This window comes from Furipterus horrens, unplaced genomic scaffold (genome assembly GCF_987537825.1).
Source record: "Furipterus horrens unplaced genomic scaffold, mFurHor1.1.pri manual_scaffold_4, whole genome shotgun sequence".
Taxonomy (NCBI): Eukaryota; Metazoa; Chordata; class Mammalia; order Chiroptera; family Furipteridae; genus Furipterus; species Furipterus horrens.
The window spans coordinates 16805700-16826060 of record NW_028327174.1 but is presented as its reverse complement, the minus strand read 5'-3'; the positions used below and the strand labels follow the sequence as shown (position 1 = coordinate 16826060).

General features: G+C 35.9%; 1 protein-coding gene across 1 annotated transcript in view; it reads left to right on the top strand.

Moving 5' to 3' along the window:
- Positions 1 to 8703: 8703 nt before the first annotated feature.
- The window catches only part of SCYL2 (SCY1 like pseudokinase 2), a 45824-nt gene continuing 34166 nt past the window's right edge, over positions 8704 to 20361 (top strand). The window contains exons 1-3 of the mRNA XM_090272639.1: positions 8704 to 8904; positions 11191 to 11348; positions 13906 to 14050. Coding sequence (XP_090128765.1) covers positions 8728 to 8904; positions 11191 to 11348; positions 13906 to 14050 — 480 coding nt within the window. The 5' untranslated portion in view covers positions 8704 to 8727. The remainder of the gene's footprint in view (positions 8905 to 11190; positions 11349 to 13905; positions 14051 to 20361) is intronic.

The following is a 20361-nucleotide window of genomic DNA, read 5'->3' as shown; positions in this document are numbered from 1 at the left end:
TTGTATGCTTAATCATATATCACTTCATTCTCACACTGTACATCAGAATCACCTGGGGGGCTTGCTCCAAGTACAAAAGCCCTGACTGCACTTTTATATTGTAGATTCTGATTCCAAAGGTTTGCAATAGTACATAAGCATCTATATGGTTGAACAAGGTATCAGTCATTAGATGTTATCAGATATTCACTAGGGTATGAAAACCATTGTCTTAGACAGTGCTTCAGTACTTTATGAGTGGCAGCTTTCACAATGTAGTTCAGAGTTTATATGTTCTTAAATCAAGAAAGAACTGTGGGCCTAAGAAGTGACCTTATCGATCATTTAGTCAGACTTCCTGCCCAGTTTTTCCATTTCCCCCTTTTCTAGCTGGAGGAGCTGAATAGTAAGACTCTGCCACCACAGTGCTGCTACTTTTTTTTTTTCTTAATCACAGTAATTTCAAAAATCTGACTGACTTCCTGTAATAAAAACTACACCAGGTACATGTGCTGGAATTGTCTTCAGTAGAGTTGGATACAATCTCTCCTCAGATATTACTTATTGTTCAAATTTCTAATTTGATATTTAAGCACATGTTTCTTCATAATCTTTCATATTGCTTTTTAAATCTTATTGTACAATGGTCTCAAGTTTGTAAGCAGTGATGGAAATTGAATGTTTTTCTTCTTGTTTCTCCCTCTGTGTCTAACATGGTGCCTTCTACTTAGTAGGCACCCAGTAATTTGTTGAATGGTTGTGTACTTCACAGTACATAGCTAAGTCTCTTCCGTGTTTTATGTTTGTTTCTTAAAATCAGGTTTGTCCTCTGTAAGTCATCTGTTGTAGCTCAACTGATAAGAATTAGATACTTTCTGAGGTTATAAAGAGAATGATTGTACTCAGCTGGTATGATCTTTGTTTTCTGAGTAAGATTAAACATGACTTCTCTATAGGCAAAAGAATGGCATTTTAAAAATATATATCATTTTATAACTTCTGATCTCTGAGTACTCCCACAGGAAAAAGAAAATATGTATTTCAAGAGACTATATCTCAGGATCATCTTTCTTTATATATAAAGCACTGCCTATAGGAGTATAAGTATAAGAAATTTTCCCAAGTTTTATGAAGCAGTTTATCAAAGGTATTTATGTCATGTTAATGTAATTCTTCAAATTACAGAATTTCATTTTATGAATGCTTAACTATTTAAATGATTATATAAGTGATATTCTTTTATTTTCAGGCATTTACATAGAAAGAAATCTTAGACCCTGGTGCCTCTTTAAGTAATAAAACAAACTATTTTGAGTTTATTTGTATTAATTTGTGTTATTCTTCTTTGTAGTCAATATGTAATAATATTTTGTGCTTATTGAAAGTCTAGTCTCTGCTAGGTGCCATGAAACTAACAGTTACTAAACATAATTTCATTACCAGATGTAATTACAGTAATTTTTTATTTGCATTGTAATATTTCCAATAAAATACAAGATAATTCTACTTTTCAGTATTTTTCTCCTTGGCAAATTAAGGGACTCTTTTTGTACTTGTGTTACTTGAAATTTCTTTTTAGCATAAATATAATTTTAGTTACTATATTCTTGCTATGTCTACAGTTTATGAGTAGGCAGAACTGAAAGAATTCCCCATTCCTTTCAACAACCTGCCATCAGGTGCTATAATACTCAATCCGTCTTCTGCCAGGTGCATGTAAAATCTAGTTATACAACAGATTCACCTACTGATTCTACTAAAAGCCAAGTGATGGCTGAGCCAGATGGTAGAAGGGTATAATCTTGGAATTATACTGAAGCTGTCTCAAATATATTTAAAAAATTTTTCATGTATATTTTATTACGTTGTTACAGTTGTCCCAATTTCTTTTTCCCTCTGTCCCCCTTTGCCCAGGACCCCACTTCCCTACAGCAGTCCCTCCCACCTTAGTTCATGCCCATGGGTAGTGCATGTAAGTTCTTTGGCTTCTCCCTTTCCTATACCATTCTTACCATTCCCCTGTCTATTTTGTTCCTGCCAATTATGCTTCTTGATCCCACACCATCTCCCCCATTTTCCCTCTTCCCTGTCCAGCTGATAACCCTCCAAATGATCCCCATACCTGTGATTCTATTCCTGTTCTGGTTGTTTGCTTAGTTTTTGTTTTTATTTTTTGGATTCAGTTATTGATAGTTTTGAGTTTGTTGTCATTTTACTGTTCATAGTTTTGATCTTCTCTTTCTACATTCATTTCATGTAATGATGGCTTGGTGGTGATGTACTGCTTATCTTTACCTTGTCTGGGAAGCACTTTATCTGCCCTTCCATTCCAAATGATGGCTTTGCTGGATAGAGTAATCTACCTTGTAGGTTTTTGCTGTTAATCACTTTGAATAGTTCTTGACAGTCCTTTCTTGCCTGCAAAGTTTCTTTTGAGAAATCAGCTGATAGTCTTATTGGAATTCCTTTGTGGGTATGCTTGTAAGCTCATGGTACCCAATTTTGATCTTCAGTCAAGTTTTCTTTAAGTTTTTGGCCCGCATATCTAAAAACCTACTAGATATATCTCCATATGAATGTAATTAAGGCAACTCAAGTTCAGCATGTCCAAAATTGAGTTCTTCCTCCCATAAAAGAAACAATTGTCTTCTTAAGTCCTGCCTTGGTAAATCGTTTCACTCTATACCTAGACTCTGAAATTAGAGACTGATTGGGATTCCTAGATTTGTCCCTTACCTTTATCTAATTGGTCAGTAAGTTCTCATACTCGTTTTTATTTTTTCCTTTCTTCTCTTCCTTAGTGCTATTTCCTTAATTCAGCAACCTCTCCCTATTTTGATATGTAATATATAAAAGTGCTTAATGAAGTTCAATATATAATTATAAAATAAATATCCATGTAAATAGCACTTTTGAAACACCCCCTAAACTCACCATCTCTTCCCTATCTTCTTTGCCCCTACTGCCAAGTGTTTTTCCTCTATTTTCTGCACACGCGCGCACACACACCCCCATATTCCCTGAACTACATGTTGATGTTCTCTTTAGTCTTGCCATATTCCATACTTTCACCACTAGTATGCATTCACTCTGCTTATTGGATTATCACATTACCTCATGCCTGAAATCCTGGTTTGGCTTATTATAGCTTGATTTCTTACCACTTTATACCCTTGGTGATTTGACTTTTCTAAGTCTTTTCCATACTTTCTTCTTATATTCCAGCTTTTATCTGAACTGCTTTATTTTTAAAATATGTTATATTGATTATGCTATTACAGTTGTCCCAGTTTGTTCCCCTATGCCCTCCTCTGCCCAAAACCTCCCTTCCCTACAGCAATGCCCCCACCCCATCTTAGTTCATGTCCATGGGTCATGCATGTAAGTTCTTTGGCTTCTTCATTTCCTATACTTTTCTTAAAGTCCCCCTGTTTATTTTGTACCAACCAATTATGCTTCTTAATCCCTGTACCTTTCCCCCCATTCTTTCCATTCCCCTCCCCACTGACAACCCTCCATATGATCTCCATATATCTGGTTCTTTTCATGTTCTAGTTATTTGCTTAGCTTGTTTTTCTTTGTTCCTGGTTTGGATCTTCTTGTTCCTAAATAAGTCCCTTTAACATTTCATGTAATAAAGGCTTGGTGATGATGGACTGCTTTATCTTTACCTTGTCTGGAAAGCACTTTATCTGCCCTTCCATTCTAAATGATAGCTTTGTTGGATAGAGTAATCTTGGTTGTAGGTCCTTGCTTTTCATTACTTTGAATACTTGCCAGTCCCTTCTTGCCTGCAAATTTTTTTTTTTTTTTTTTTTTTTTAGAAATCAGCTGACAGTCTTATAGGAACTCCTTTGTAGGTAACTTTTCTTTTGCTGTTTTTTAAGATTCTTTATCTTTAACCTTTGGCATTTTAATGATGATGTGTCTTGGTGCGGTCCTCTTTGGTTCTAGCTTGTTTGGGACTCTGTGCTTCCTAGACTTGTATGTCTATTTCCTTCGCCAAATTGGGGAAGTTTTCCTTCACTGTTTTTTCACATAAGTTTGCAGTTTCGTGTTCTTCCTCTTCTTCTTCTGGCATCCCTGTGATTCAGATTTGATACATTTAAAGTTGTCCCAGAGCTTCCGAAGCCCTGCATTTTTTTCATTTCTTGTTCCCTTATTCTGTACTAGTTGACCATTTATTTCTTCCTTATGTTCCAAATCGTTGATCTGAACCCCTGCTTCCTTCCCTTCACCATTGGTTTCGTGTGGATTTTTTTTCATTTCACTCAGAATAGCCTTCACTTCTTCCCTTATGTGTTTCCGTACTCAATCATCTGTCAAGTCTGTGAGCGTTGTTATCACCAGTGTCTTGAACTCAGCATTTGTTAGGTTGGCTCTCTCTTCATTACTTAGTTCTCCCACTGGAGCCTTGATCTGCTCCCTCTTTTGGGCCATAGTTCTCTGCCTCCTCAACTTGACAGGCTCCTATGTTTGTTTGCCTCCGTTTCTTAGGTAGAATTGTTGCACCTGGTACATTGTAAGGGGAGGAGCCTTAGATATTTGTCAGTACAGGGTGACCAGCTTCACCACATTGTGGTGCTGTATGTGGGGGAGGGGTCTGAGAGGGAACAATGCCGCTTGATCAGCACTGCTCCTTTTCCAGGCACCTCTCCCACTTCCGTATGGGACTGGTGCCCCGCTAGCTGTTGCCCTGGCTGTCGTTCCCAGAGTGGATGGGTCTGCAAGTGCTCCAGGACCATGGGGGCCCTTTAAACAAGTGGACTCTACTGAGACACCAGCAGTTTCTTCCTCCACCCCAGCCACCACTGGTCTTCACAGTCAGAAGCAATGAGGCTTGATTTTCCCCGGTGCTGGGACCGTGAGCTGTGCAGTTTGGTCTGGTGCTGGGAATGCTCCCCAGGTGTCTTCCTGACTTCTTAAAATGTGTGACTGGGCTTTCCCCTTCTGCTACCACTGCTGCCGCCACCACACCACATCCTTTCCGCCCTGACTCCTCCCCTCCTACCTGTCTGGATGAGTGTTTCTTCTTTATGCCTTCATTTGTTGGACTTTCATGCAGCGTAATTTTCTGGAACTTCTGGTTGTCTCTAGTTTTGAGGTAGTTGTATTTCTTCTTGGTTGTGGAGGGAGACGCAGCGTGTCTGTCTAGGCCTCCATCTTGGCTGGAAGTTCTAATTTCATTGTAATTGAAGAATATATAGTATTTCAGTAGTTTTAATTGTTGAGATATGTATTATGGCCCAGCATATAATTTACCTATATATCCATGTGTACATGAAAAGAAAACGTATTCTGCTATTGTAGAGTGTTTTAGGTCAGATTGTTTGATAGTGTTGTTCAGGTCTATATTCTTACTGATTTTCTGTCTACTTGGTTATCTGTCCATCTGTTACTGAGAGAGGACCCTTGAAGTCTTCAGCTATAATTGTGGATTTTTCTCTTTATTCTTTCAGTTCTGTCACTTTTTGCTGTACAGTGGTCCTTCTCTATATCACGATTCACTTATCCTGGCCTCACTGTACTGTGGGATTTATAAAAATATTATGTTTATCGCAGATTTTTTGCTATATCGCGGGATTTTGTGGTACTCTATACGTATGTTGTTAAAGTTACGTAGCTTTAAGAGTGTAGAATATGTTTAAGAACATAAGTAGTGTTTATAAAAAGTGTGGGAAAAGTTAATAAGGGAGTGGGAAAGGTTAATAAGGGACTGGGAACAGTTTATACGTGTGTGGGAAGGGTTTATAAAGCCTTAATATATATATAAATACTAAAATAAATGTAAGGTTCCTACTTCGCGGATTTTCACCTATCACGGGGGCATCTAGAATGTAATACCCGCCATAAGTGAGGGAATATTGTATTTATTTTGAAGTTCTATTACTGAGTGTGTACACATTTAGGTTTGTTGTGTCCTCTTGATGAATTAACAACTTTATCAATGTCTCCCTTTGTCTTGAAGCCTATTCTGTCTGTTATTTATGTAGACACAATACCTTGTGACTATGTTCTTTTTCTTTTATATCATCTTGTAAAGTGGTTTTAAAGTGTGTTTCTTGTAAACAGCATTTAGTCCAGTATTGCTTTGTAAATCTAATTTGACAGTCTGTGCCTTTTAATTGGAATTTAAAATTATTTACGCTTACTGTAATTATTTATATGGTTGGATTTACATCTATTTTGTTATGTTTTCTGTTTGTCACATTTGTTCTTTGTTCCTTTCTTACTCTTCCTATTTTTTTTTTCTGTAGGATTCTATTTTATTTCCACTATTGGCTTTCTAGCTATATCTTTATTATTTTAGTTATTACTCTAGGATTTAAATGTCTTTAACTTGCCACAATCTACCTTCAAATGATGTTGTACTACCTCACATATAATGTAAGAATTTTTAAAAAATGTACTTCCATTTGCCCTCTCCTGTCCTTGGTTTATTTTGTCATATTTTTTACTTAACCACAATATACTATTTTTTTTTTTTTTGCTTTCAGTGGTCTGTTATTTTAAAGGGAATGAGTGTTTTTAAAATATACCCCTGTAATTTTTATTTCCAGTGTCCTTCATTCCTGTTGTAGGTTCGGATTTCCATCTGCTTATGTTTTTTCTTCTGTCTGAAGAACTTTCTTTAATATATCTTATTGTGAATATCACTTGGCAACAGATTCAGACACTTTTCCTGTAAAAGTCTTTATTTTACATTTATTTTTGAAAGTGTTTTTCCCATGACTTATACAATTCAAAGTTGACAAGTTTCTTTTAGTACTCATTTAGTTGTTTTCTGGCTTGCATAGTTTCTGATGAGAAGTCTGGAGAAATTTTTTTTCTTTGTTCTTCTATATATAATTTGCCTGTTTTTCTGGGTACTTTTAAGATTTTTCTCTTAACCACTGATTTTCAGCTATTTGATATGACCTGTCTAGGCATGGTGTTCTTAATGTTTACCCTGTTCATGGTTCATTGGATTTCTTGCTGTTTTCATTGAATTTGGAAAAGTCTTGGCCATTATTTTTTCAAATATTATTTTCCTCTCCCCTGGTCTGTGTTGGGATTCAGTTGTATATGTTAGCCATTGTCATTGAGACTTTTTTTTCATCCTTTTATTCTACTTTCAGTTTTCACTAATCTTTTTTCCCTACACTGTCTAATCTGTTAATTATATCCTCTAAATTAATCTCTAGAATTTTCATTTGGGTTTTTAAAAAATATCCCATTTTCTGTCATTATGTTTATGCTTTCCGTTATATATTTGGACATACAGCTTTTTAACGTCTTTGTTAATTCTGTAGTCTCTATCATTTTTGAGTTTGTTTTTAGTGACTGATTTAGGTCTTGATTAACGATCATTTTTTTCTAGCTTCTTGGCATGTCCAATAATTATTGATGCATGCCGAACGTTGTGAATGTCATATTGTTTTAGTATCTAAATTTTTTTGTTTGTTTTCCTTTAATGAGTATGGGGTTTATTCTGGTAGGCAGTTAAGTAATTTGTGATTAGTTTGACCATTTGAGGATCGCTTTTAGTTTGTTAGGGCAGGTTTAGAGTAGCTTTTAAGAATAGTCTGTCTTACTACTGAGGTATGGTCCTTTTGGGATTTCTGCTGAATGCCTTTAATGATCAACAAGGACTCTCCACTCAAGCTAGTGAGAAATTAAATGATTTGCAGCCCTCTCTGAACTCTGGAACTATTCAGCCCACAGCTGTCTAGTTGGTCCTTGTCTGACCTGACCTGGTGGAGTTTCACACTATGCAAATGCAGCTTACTAATAACAAAGCATCGAGGAGACCCCTATGCGAATTTCTGGAGCTCTATTTCAGCAGAGTAGTTTTTATTCCCTCTCTCTCTCAAAAATATTTTCCCCTTTCTCTCTGAAATTCTATTCCACAACTCTTGTCTACCTCAGCATTCTTGAATCTCAGTTTTCCTCTTCAACTTTTTAACTCAGCTAGCCTGCTTCTTGGAATTCTGCTCTTTGCTGTTTGGCTTGTGTTGTGCCTCTAGGCGGCAAACTGGGGCAGTCCTAGGGTTCACCTTGTTATTTTGCCTTTCGCTGGGATCAGGTATCTGCTGCCTGTTCAGTGTCTGAAAATGTTTGTTTTATATATTTTGTGTAGTTTCTAGTTGTTTAAGGTGAGGGTAAATTCATTCTTTCTCTATCAGGGCCAGAAGCGTGTAAAAATTTTAAATATCTTTTTTGATCTATTGCTTGTGAGGTTTTATTGTCCTTTTGTCATCAATACTTTTCTTTTAGAATATATTCTCAAATGATTTCACAGTTCAATAGTAATTATTTTAATGAACCAAACTTTTATAAAATACAAATTTATTGCTTAGTATATAGCATTAGATCTTTTTTAAGTTATATATATATATATATATATATATATATATATATTTTTAGTATGAAGGAGCTGTGTGTCTAAAAGGGTCCAAGCTATATAGCCGAGCAACATTAGTATCAGTGTTGGGTGAATGTGTCTTTTTCTTCCTGGTCTGTGACAACTGAGATTGAGGGAGCAGTTTGGCTCCTAGACTTAAATTTGCATGCTAGTTTGGTTTCTCAGAAGACCAAAACAACATGTGGCTTTTATCTCCATAGGATTGTTTTACTCGCTGTATGGGTATATTACGCTTTTCAAACTAAATAATGAATGTTAAGTGCTTAAACTGGTAAAAACAAATGATCAGAGTTCCTTATCCCCCCGGTGTTTCTAGGTAACTATCATTATTCAGTACTGCAGCCATGGAGTCCATGCTTAATAAGTTGAAGAGTACTGTCACGAAAGTAACAGCTGATGTCACTAGTGCTGTAATGGGAAATCCTGTCACTAGGGAATTTGATGTTGGTCGACATATTGCCAGTGGTGGCAATGGGCTAGCTTGGAAGATTTTTAATGGCACCAAAAAATCAACAAAACAGGTAAGTTTTTATTGAGTACAATTAGAAAAATCTATTCTGATGAAAGGTTTTGAGGTGCAGGCTAAGAATTTTCTCTTAGGATGTGGGTATGAGGCCTGACGGGTTAGTTAATTAATAACAACTTTGTTGAAATTGGTTTATTTTAATTAACTGATTGGAACAAAGGAAATGTTTTTAAGGTAGTTGATAACCTGTTCTGACCTATGTAGGAATCTTTCATCTTTGACCTAAAACAGACGAATGTCTGAGAGAGAATTATGTGTTGTTTCTTCTTTATGAACTGTATGTAGTGTTCCTCCTTGAAAGTGGTGAAACTACAAGAGCTCAAGAGCCTTTTTTCACATGATCTTTCAAAGATCTAAAACACCTTGAAAAAATAAACAGATTTAAATTAGATGCATTTACAAAATGTGTTATAGCAGAGCACTTACTAAAATAAGATTGTGCATATAAGTAGTGAAATAGGAACCTGAACTTCATTTGTTTTTAGTTCAAGTTAATAGTACATAATACTCTTTAGTGGCTGATGGTCTTGTGTCTCATAATGGTAAGATAATGTATTTATATATGAGTGCTATTTAAAGCTCTCATTCAAATGATAGTTTTCCTGAAGGCATATGTCATGTTTTATTGGGGGGCTTTATATATTATTGACCATGTGTTATTTCTGGGGAGACAGAATGGTGTTTTGGCTAAGAACGTGGGCTCTAGGGTTAGAGTGATTAGGTTCGAATCTTGATTCCTCATCTTACCAGTTGTGAAATCTTAGATAATACATTTATCTTCTTCACAGTCCCCTCATCTGTGAGTTGAGGAGAATAACTTGTCTCATAGGTTTGCTTTCTGGAATGGAGTAATTCCTAAAAAGTACACATATGCTTGGAGAATGGGACGTATAATTTAGTACCTAAATAAATAGTCCATATATGTTATCACGTTTCAGAGATTCAGTTCTCTAATATCCTTAACTCATCTGTGTGTGTGTGTGTATAAAAGGAGCTTCCAACTTAAAACAAATTGTATTTGAGAAATTTATTGGTTTGGAGTTCTGCAGTGGATATCTGATGTGATTAGATTGCTAGACTAAGTTGTGAAAACAATAATCATAATGTGGCAAAAAATAATTAGATGAGAACAGCAATAAAGTGAAAAGATGCTGTCTTGGATATTGATAGTTAAGTAGTAGATTTAATAAGTTTTTGAAAGAGACTTATATAGAAATTCTGGAAGGGCCATTAAAAATCTTTCACGGGGTGGAGAGGGCAGTGTGTGTGTGTGAAGGAGACCAAAGGGGGAATAAGTGGTGAGAGATGGAGACTTGACTTGGGGTGGTAACACACAGTATAGTGTACAGATGATATGATGTAGAGTTGTGCACCCGAAACCTGTATAATCTTGTTAACCAGTATCACCTTAATAAATTCAATAAAAATAAGAAAAACATCTTTCACAGAATTTTGGAAGGCTACGTTCATTCTTCCTATTTTTGCTACCAGCTTTATCAGATTTCTTTGCATTTATGATGGAGTTCCAGCATTGGTAATATATCAGCTATCAATAAGGCTATTTTTTGACTGATTTGTTAAGATTGGTTAACTGGATGAGAACTATTTTTCCTTGGGTAACTGAGAGAGAATGAAAGCAGATGACAGCCAAGGAAAATGTGTGATTTTAGTAGAAAAAAATAAGCTGTGAATGATCTCAAAGAGAGGCGATGAGGGAAGCATCTTCCTGTACTGGTAACCATTCCCATTACTACCCGTAATAAGATCAGGATAGGGAGGAAGGAGAGAGGGAAATTATAGGTATTCATATTCAAAAGATGCTTATAAATTGGTTTTTGTATAAACAATCACTCCCTGACATGTACAAATTTTTTTCTTTCAAGAAGCATTTCAAAATTTTGTACTATACTCCAGGGTTTTCATTATGAATGGTATTTTGAATTTTTAAACATTTTAACTTTTATATGAATTCTGGTTATATAAGAGATTCTAAATGGGACAATATATATTACATAGTTTATGTGTACCTCTGATTCCAGAGTTCAGATAGGAAGATTTTCCTGTGTTCTCCCTAGATGAGGACTCTGGGTCTCATACCTTTAAAAATATTTAGATTTACTATTCATGGAGAAACCAACTTTTAGATATCAGAAAAGTACAATGGCGCTAAAATTTTTATGGCATTGATTTCTAGTTTTTGTAGACTATCGTGACACTTAAATAAAATTTTATTACTTTTATATATTCTTGATTGAAATTAGTTACACAATTCTTTTATTAGGAAGTGGCTGTTTTTGTCTTTGATAAAAAGCTGATTGACAAATACCAAAAATTTGAAAAGGATCAAATCATCGATTCTCTAAAACGAGGAGTCCAACAGTTAACTCGACTACGACACCCTCGACTTCTTACTGTCCAGCATCCTTTAGAAGAATCCAGGTAAATTTTTATAAAAACCTATATAAGGGATTTTCTGAACAAATAGTTGAAAATAATTTCATTTATGAAATCTGTCTATACAGTATACTGTCAGAGAAAAATTTTTATAAACTGAGTTTTGAATTCTTAAGGATTAGTTATTTCCCTGGCATTCATTTGCATATTCAATGTATACATCTGTTTTTGAAATATTAACTGAAACTTTCTTTACATTTGCAATGAGTATTTTTTTATTCTATGCTCAGCACTACAATAGTCAAAGGAGAAGATGCAAGACAAGTATAGAATAATTTGCTAGAATTTCTTGTTCTCTCTTCATTGATTCACTCTTTGGGAGCTATTTTAATGTGTATTCCAGCTACTGTCCTAGCTCTTTAACCTTCTACTGTGCCCAGCGTGTTAGTCTGTAGCCCTCAGTTACTCTACCTTCTAGTTTTCTCAAGAACGTGCTTGGGAACTGTTGCTGAGAATGACAGGAGAATGAAATTTGTGTTGTGTCAACTTAACTGGATTGTCAAGCCTGTGGTGCTTTTAATATTCTGTAGATACCCTAGCTATATAAACTCAAAACCCCTAGTTTATTCCTTTCATTCTTCCTACTTAGCAGACTGTATTCAATTCAGAAGGTCTTAACGAAATGGTTTGCCAGATGTGTTTGTGGACCCTTGGATTTTAAGGATAGGGGTGGAACAGTAGGCAGAGAAACACAGCTGGCAGGTTCCAGACCTCCCTTCTCTTTTCAAACAGATAGTCTTGCTTTAATCTATTTCGTATGTGGGATTTCTGCATAATTCAATAACCCACTGTCACTTCTCCCCACCAAGGTACAAGATCTTTTCTTTCAACCTAAGAGAAAAATATCCTCATATGTATCAGTGAAAAAGTGTGCTGAAAGCTTTACATTTGTTTGTGCTCACAATTATATAGAAGAACTGAGGAACAGGGACATTACTTAAGCCACATAATTATGGCACCCAGATTCTGAACCCATATGTTTTTTCCCACTGTACAATGTGTGCCTTACCATAAAATGCTCATATGTCTCTTAACATAATACTATTTTATTGCCCTTATTTTTATGAATAAACCTAGAAGACTGTAGTTGTTGTCTCTTATCTAGTACTCACTGTTGTGATCCTTCTATCCCAAAGCGAACTGAGTTTTGTTTGCCACACTTGTCCTGAGCTTGCCTGACTCCATATTTGTTTGTGCCATTTTCTCTGGATTGTTTACTCTCAGGGTCTGTATTGTCACTTATTGTGTCACTTATCAGAATGCTACCTGTTTTTGTTATTTTAACTTATATTAACATATATTTCACCATCATATTTTAAGTTTCTTGAGGAAAGAAGGATGAATGTTTTATGTTTTTCTCTGTCCTTGCAGCCTTTGTTATAGTGATTTTAATATTATTGACTAGAGATTTATTGGCAGTTATAAAGGAAAACAATTTAAAGATTATTTTTTAACACATTTTTATTGTTAAGTTGTAAAAATTGCAGTAGCATTTATAGAAATGGGAACACTTCAGGGAAGGAAAAATAGCTTTCAGTTTTCAATGAATTAGTAATGTGGAGTTGATACTGGAATTATCCAAAAGTAATATGCTATGGGAAAATAAATCCAGATCAAAGTCAGAGTTGGTGGGTGTGTATGGGGCTGGGTAACATTGAGGCACTAATTAAAACCAAGAAAAATACAAATTTTCAAGAACATGAGTAAAAAGAGCAGAGTACCGATTACAGAACGTGAAATGTTGAGGGGGAAAGAAGAGCCAGGAAAGGAAGCTGGAGGGATCATTGTCACGTGGCATGAGAAAAATTGGCAGTTTGTCATGGAACGCAAAGGAGGGAAGGAAGAACTCACTAACAGTGGGGACCATTGAATAAAAAGAAAATAAGGACTGAGATCTCCATTACATTTGGTTAGTGAAAGGTTGTTATTGAATGTTAATATCTTAACATTTTAACTTCTAAATATTCTTATACATCAAAGAGTAGTAAATTCTGATACTTTTCAAAGTAATATATAAAATAGGTAAAAGCAAAGCTGCTCCAACTGGTTATAGGGGACCTGGATCCATTCCCTGTCCCTCTTTGTGATTCCTCTTGCTCCAGAGGCATCTCTGGGAAATCTGTATGTTCCTTTGAGCATATTCTGAAAATTACAGCCTAGGAAATAAGGATAATATCATAGGTATAAGGTAACAAAATTTTAAATTAGTTTATTGGTTTTCCATAATGAATATCAGTCATTCAAAAAGCACAGTTAAAATAATGTTTTATTTCCTGACTTTTTAAGTTTTAAAAAATGTACGACAACTATTATAAGACTTAGTTTAAGAGATTGTTGAATGATTTATCCAGTATAATTCATATACAAAGCTTCCTGACTTTGTTCTATTGGTTTAAGTTGATGTGTTAATGCTGAAAGTGTATCTAAAATAGTTTGCCCTCTTGTTGATAGTTTAATAGGACCACTGATATTTTATGTATATTTGATTTTAATAATATGGAAAAAATGAATAGTGAATAACCCTTTTTCTTTTTTAAAACAGAGATTGCTTGGCATTTTGTGCGGAACCAGTTTTTGCCAGTTTAGCCAATGTCCTAGGTAACTGGGAAAATCTGCCTTCCCCTGTGTCTCCAGACATTAAGGATTATAAACTTTATGATGTAGAAACCAAATATGGTTTGCTTCAGGTACGTATTTTTATTCATCATGTGAACAGAATTTTTTCCTTCAACATTGTTTTTGACTATTTCAAACTTATTAGTCATATAAACTACTTTAGTAAACATTTGTATCTTTTCAGTAATTTAAAAATTATTTCTTCATTCTAGAATATTCTATAGTTTATTTCTAGGCTTAAATTATATTTTAATTGGTTGAAACATGACATTGGTAACCTTTGAAGAAAGACACTCATTAACTGGTAGATGGGGCAGTTCCCTTTTGATTTTTTTTGAGTTTTAAACTTTATGCATGTATTTCAAAAATATTAAATTGAAATAATAAAGTATTTAATAAAAATAAATTATATCTTTAAAGAAATTATTTAATAGCTATCAGGATATATAGTTAGTCACTTCATACATATCTACATTTAAAAAATTTTCCCTGCTTAGCAAAATATCTTTAGCTCTATAGAATATATTTATGCAGCAGATTGTTAGTTCCTTGGGGACAGAGATCATTCTATATATTACTTTTAACAGCTTTATTAAGGTGTACTTAATTGGCATATAAAAAAATTTTACATACTTGAAATACACAGTTTTATAAATTTATAAACTATCACCACAATCAAAATAATAATGCATATATCCATTACCCCCTCAAAGTTTCTTCATACCCCTTATAATCCCTCACCCTTGTGCTTTTCTTTTTTAATTTAATTTTATTGTTTAATTACAGTTGTCCCAGTACCCCCTGTGCTCTTCCCTGCCCTCCCCCTGCCCCTCCCCCGCCACAGTCAATCCCCACTCTGTTGCCCATGTCCATGGGTCCTTTATACTTGTTCCTTGACTAGACCTTTCCCCTTCTTTCCGCTGTTATCTGCCCCCCCCCGCCCCCCTGTTGCTGTCAGTTTGTTCCTTATTTCCATGTCTCTGGTTCTGTTTTGCTCATATATTTGTTTTGTTCATTATTCCACTTATAGGTGAGATTATACGGTATTTGTCTTCTGCCACATGGCTTATTTCACTTAGCATGATAATCTCCATTTCCATCCATGCTGTCGCGAAGGGTAGGAGTTCTGTCTTGCTTTCTGCTGCATAGTATTCCATTGTATGAATGTACCAGTTTTTTGATCCACTCATTTACTGATTGCCAATTAGGCTGTTTCTAGCACCTGGCTGTTGTAAATAACACTGCTATGAACATTGGGGTGCGTAGGTTCTTTTGAATTGGTGTATACCATGTTCATGGATTGGACGAATTGACAACAGTAAAATGTCCATACTACCCAAAGCAATCTATAGATTCAATGCAATCCCTATTAAAATATCAATGACGTATTTCACAAATATAGAACAAATATTTCAAAAATTTATATGGGACCATAAACAATCCCGAATAGCCTCAGCAATCTTGAGAAAGAAGAACAAAGTAGGAGGGATCACAATACCTGATATCAAACTGTACTACAAGGCTAGTGTACTCAAAACAGTGTGGTACTGGCATAAGAACAGACGTATAGATCAATGGAACAGAATAGAGAGCCCAGAAATAAACCCAGGCCTCTATGGCCTATTAATATTTGACAAAGGGGGCAGGATCCCCTGCTCTTTCTTAATCTTCCTCTCTTTCGCACTGAACTGCTTTCTGTCACCTTGAATTGGTTTTGTATTTATAGAATTTTATAAATGGTATTATACAGTATGTACTGTCTTTTTTGGCCTGGCTAATTGTCTTGAGATTCATCCATATTTTTGTACGTATCAATACTGTTTTATCGTTGAGTAGTAGTCCATTGTATGAATATACCACAATTTGTTTATGCGTTCATCTGTTGATGGTCATTCGGGTTGTTTACATTTTTGATTATTGCAAATAAAACTGCTATGAACATTCATGTACAAGTTTTTATATGGACATATGCTCTTTTCTTTTGCTTAAATATCTAGGATTGGAATGGCTAGATTAATGTTGTATTTATATTTCATTTTTTAAGAAACTGACAAACTGTTTTCTGAAGTGGTAGTGCCATTTTTGGCCAGTGCAGTGTATGAGTTCATTTTTTTCACATCTTTGCCAAAATATGGTATGGTTGGTTCTTTTAATTTTAGCCATTCTAATAGGTATGCAGTGGTATCTTGTTGTAGTTTTAATTTGTATTTCTTTGATGAATATGCTTCTTTGGAATCTGAATATCTTTTTTGGTGAAAGTCTGTTAAGATCTTTTGCCCATTTTTTGAATGGGTTGTTTTCGGTTACTGAGTTCTGAGAGTTCTTTATGTATTGTGGTCACAAGTCCTTTTTCTTATACCTGATTTACAGATATGTTTTCCAGTCTGTGGCTTATTTTATTCTCTTTAACAGTGTATATTTTTTAGTTGTGATAAAATGCATATAACATAAATTTTACTGTCTTAACCATTTTTAAGTGTGCAGTTCAGTGGCATAAAGCACATTCACATTGTGGGCAGCCGTCACCACCATCCATCCCCAGGCCTCTTTTGTCTTGCAAAACTGAAGCTGTACCCACTGCACACTAACTGCCACACGCCCCTGTCCACCCCCAGTCCCTGGCAACCACCGTTCTACTTCGTGTCTGTGAATCTGACTGCTTTAGGTGCCTCATATAAGTGAACTCCTATAGTATTTTTCCTTTTGCGACTGGTTTATTTCACTCAAGGTTCATCATGTTGTAATATTCATCTGTTTTTTCTTTTCTTTTTTTTGAGAAACCATATTGTTTTCCATAGCAGCTGCACCATTTTACAGTTCTGTCAATAATGCACAAAGGTTCTAATATCTCCATTTGTTATTTTCTAGTTTTTGATAGTAGCCATCCTAGTGGGAGTGAGATAGTATCTCATTGTGGTTTTGATCTGCATTTCCTTAGTGGTTAGTGAATTTGAGCATCTTTTCTTGTGCTTGTTGGCTATTTGTATAAGCTCTTGGGTGAAATGTCTATTCAAATTTTCTGCCCATTTTTAAATCAGGTGGTTTGTCTTTTTGTTGTTGAGTTGTAGGAGTCTTTTATATTATAGATATTAACCTATTATCAGGTACATAATTTACAAATATTTTCTTCCATTTTGTTGGTTTTGTCCTTTTGATGCACAGAAGTATTTTATTTTGATGTATTTAATTTGTTATTTTGTTGTTGTTGCCTGTGCATTTGGTGTCATATCTGAGATATTGCAAAATCCAGTGTCATGAAGCTTTCCCCTTTGTTTTCATCTAAGAGTTCGTAGTATTTGGGCTTATGTTTAGGTCTTCGTTATGTTTTGCATTACTTTTTATATACAGGGTAGGAAAAAATTACATTTACAGTTTTCATATGAAAAATAATACAGTAATAAATAATATGACCTCTGTGTTGCACATACTCACAACTGTAAACGTACTTTTGCCCTACCCTGTATGGTTTAACATATTTCACTTCATTCTTTTACATGTGGATACTTAATTTTCCCAGCACCTTTTGTTGAAATTTCTGTTCTTTCCCTATTTAATGGTCTTAGTACCTTTGTTGAAAATCATTTGAGCATATGTACTAGAGTTTATTTCTGGCTTTCCTATTCTGTCCTATTGGTTTATATATTTGTCTTTATGCCAGTACCACACTGTAGCTTTGTAGTAAACATCTGAACTTTTTCCCACGAACCACAAAGTGGTTGAGGAGATTAACTGAGATACTCATGTAAAAGCACCTACCAGATTCGTCGGCAGCCGTCCGTCTCGAGAGACGATGGTGTAGCTTCTTAAGAGTCCATCTGCACCGCCGAGAATGGCTGTGCAGTCCGACTCGGTAGTGACACGGCATCTGTCTCCTCCCGTGTTGAATCGACATCTTGCGATGACGCTGAAGCTACAGAGCCTGGGCAGGGTGATATGGAGGGTCCGCCGTTGCCCATGCAGCAGACCCCCCCTCTCTTCGCAGCTGAAGGGTCCAAGGGAAAGACGGAGTCAATACAGCTTGGCTTCAGGTGCGCCGCAGGAGTTGCCGGTGTTGACCACAACGTCAAACCGCCTTAGGGACTCCGGCTCCGGATTTTCTGTCGGGGTTTACTCCCTTAGCCTTTCCCCTGAAGAGGTATGCCGCAAGGCAGCGGAGGTTTTTTGGAGTCAGAGTTTTCCTTCTCTGATGTACCCTGACTGGAAGATCGAACCAGCGACACTTAGCTCGCAGGCCGACGCTCAATCCACTGAGCCAAACCAGCCAGGGCAACCTACCAGATTAGTGCCTGAAATATACAATAAGCATACAGTAAGGTGTTTTTTTTTTCTCTTACAAAGTTAGAAAAACTTTTCTAGGCATGGAAAACTTTACATGTTTTATAAATTATATTTGAGGATTATATATTTTTAAAAATTAAATCTTATATGAAGGTCATGGTTTCAAATATGTTAGAACTGGAGAAGATTCATTTGAAGAATGTTATTAAGCTCCTAATTGCTTATTGTATTAGTCACTGAGGGTAAATATTCAGGTAGTTAGAAGTAGCAGGTTATATTTCAGGAGTGGTGAAAAATGAAACTGAAAAGATAGAAAAAGAAAAAGGTCTTATTGGTGATGGGGAACACGAGAGGACTTTAAGCAGGTAAATGACTTGATCTAATGTACATTTTAGAGATATCATTCTAGAGGAGTGGAATTTTGGGGTGGGAAAACATGGGGAATCATCCCTGTTCCATAGTGTTATTTTTCAGAATCAAATGTGCTTAGCATAGTGCTTGCATGCAAAAAATAATGAGTGAGCGTTAAGAAAAAGAAAGTTGGGCAAACATCATAGGAAGGGCTAGAGATACAGAGTGAAGTTATGCCGAGAAAGAATGGGCCCTGATGACTTCCTGTGGGGATGTACGTTGGGAGTGGTGTGGAGTATAATACGATTTCCTGCATTTATTAAGAAGTTGGTTTCTATACCATCATTGGAAATAATGCACCAACTGGGACCTACACAGGTTCAGTGCCTTGCTCAGAGTTGCAAGACTAGTAAGTGATGAAGTGAGGACAGGAATCCAGATATCTTTTAAAATGGTACTCTTTACTGTTGACTTGCCTTCATATTGAAGGCTATGAGGGAGATTTTAGAGAATTCATCCTTACGTTTGTTTATTAAGCAAATGTTTACTGGTCACCTATATGTTTGGCGTTGCTTTGAGTGCTGAAAGTATGTCAGTGAACAAAATAGACACAGATTCCTGCCTTTTGGAATTTACATTCTCAGGGAAGAAAGACAATAATATATAGTATATTAGATTATAATGATAAGCATTTGTGGAGGAAAAAAAAAAAACAACGAAGGAGGAAGGAGGGATAGTTTGGATGGGGAGGAAAGGGGAGTTGCACTTTTGAATGGAGTAGTCAAGCAATCCATCACTGAAAGGGGGACATTTGAGTAAAGACCTGGAAAAAAGCAAAGAAGCAAACCATACAGATACCAGGGGGAAGAATGATGTAGGCAGAGAGAACAGCCAAGTGCAAAGTCCCTGAGACAGAATCTGCATGACATGTTCAAGGAACAGTGCAGTGCCTGGAGTGGTGCGGGGCAGTAAGGAAGATCATGAGTAGCAGCAGATAAGGCAGAGAATTAATGAGTGGTTAGACCTTTATAGATCCTGAAAGCCAGAGAAATAATTTGGAGTTTACTGAGAGAGAGGAAAGGTCTTCAGGAGGTTTGAGCAGGAAAGTGACATGGTCTGGGTTATGTCTTAACAGAATTACTCTAGCTGCTGTACTGACAATTAAACTATGTAACAGAGCAGTGATTTTTAACTTTTTCCATTTCATGGCACACATAAACTGATTACTAAAATTCTAAATTTTGCTGATTCATTCACACTGGATGGCTATTGTTGTGTTGGCTGCTCTTGTTTTTTTATTTGACAGTCTAAGGGGACAGAGGTCAGTGCCCCGGACTAAAAAGTCAGGTATTATGTATTTTAAAAATTCTTGCAGCACACCAGTTGAAAACTGCTGTAGTAAAGTAACAGTAGGAGCGAAGAGCTGAGGTAGGTTGCCTGCTGTAGTGATACAGCCAGAGATGATGATGTTTCAGGTGGGGAAGGTGGTAAGAGACAATCTATTTCTAAGTACGTATATTTTGATGATGAAGTTACTGAGATTTGCAGGTGGATGTGCTATGTAAGGAAAAGTATAGTATAACTCAAAGGTTTTTGTCCCAAACAACTGGAAAAATGAAGTGGCCATTAACTGATATGGAAAGACTGCAAGAGGAGAGATTTGAATTGTGGGGAAGCTCAGTTTTGGATTGTTCTAAGATTGAGATGCTTAAAAATTGAACGAGAGAGAAGTCAAGAAGGCAGTCAGCTAATC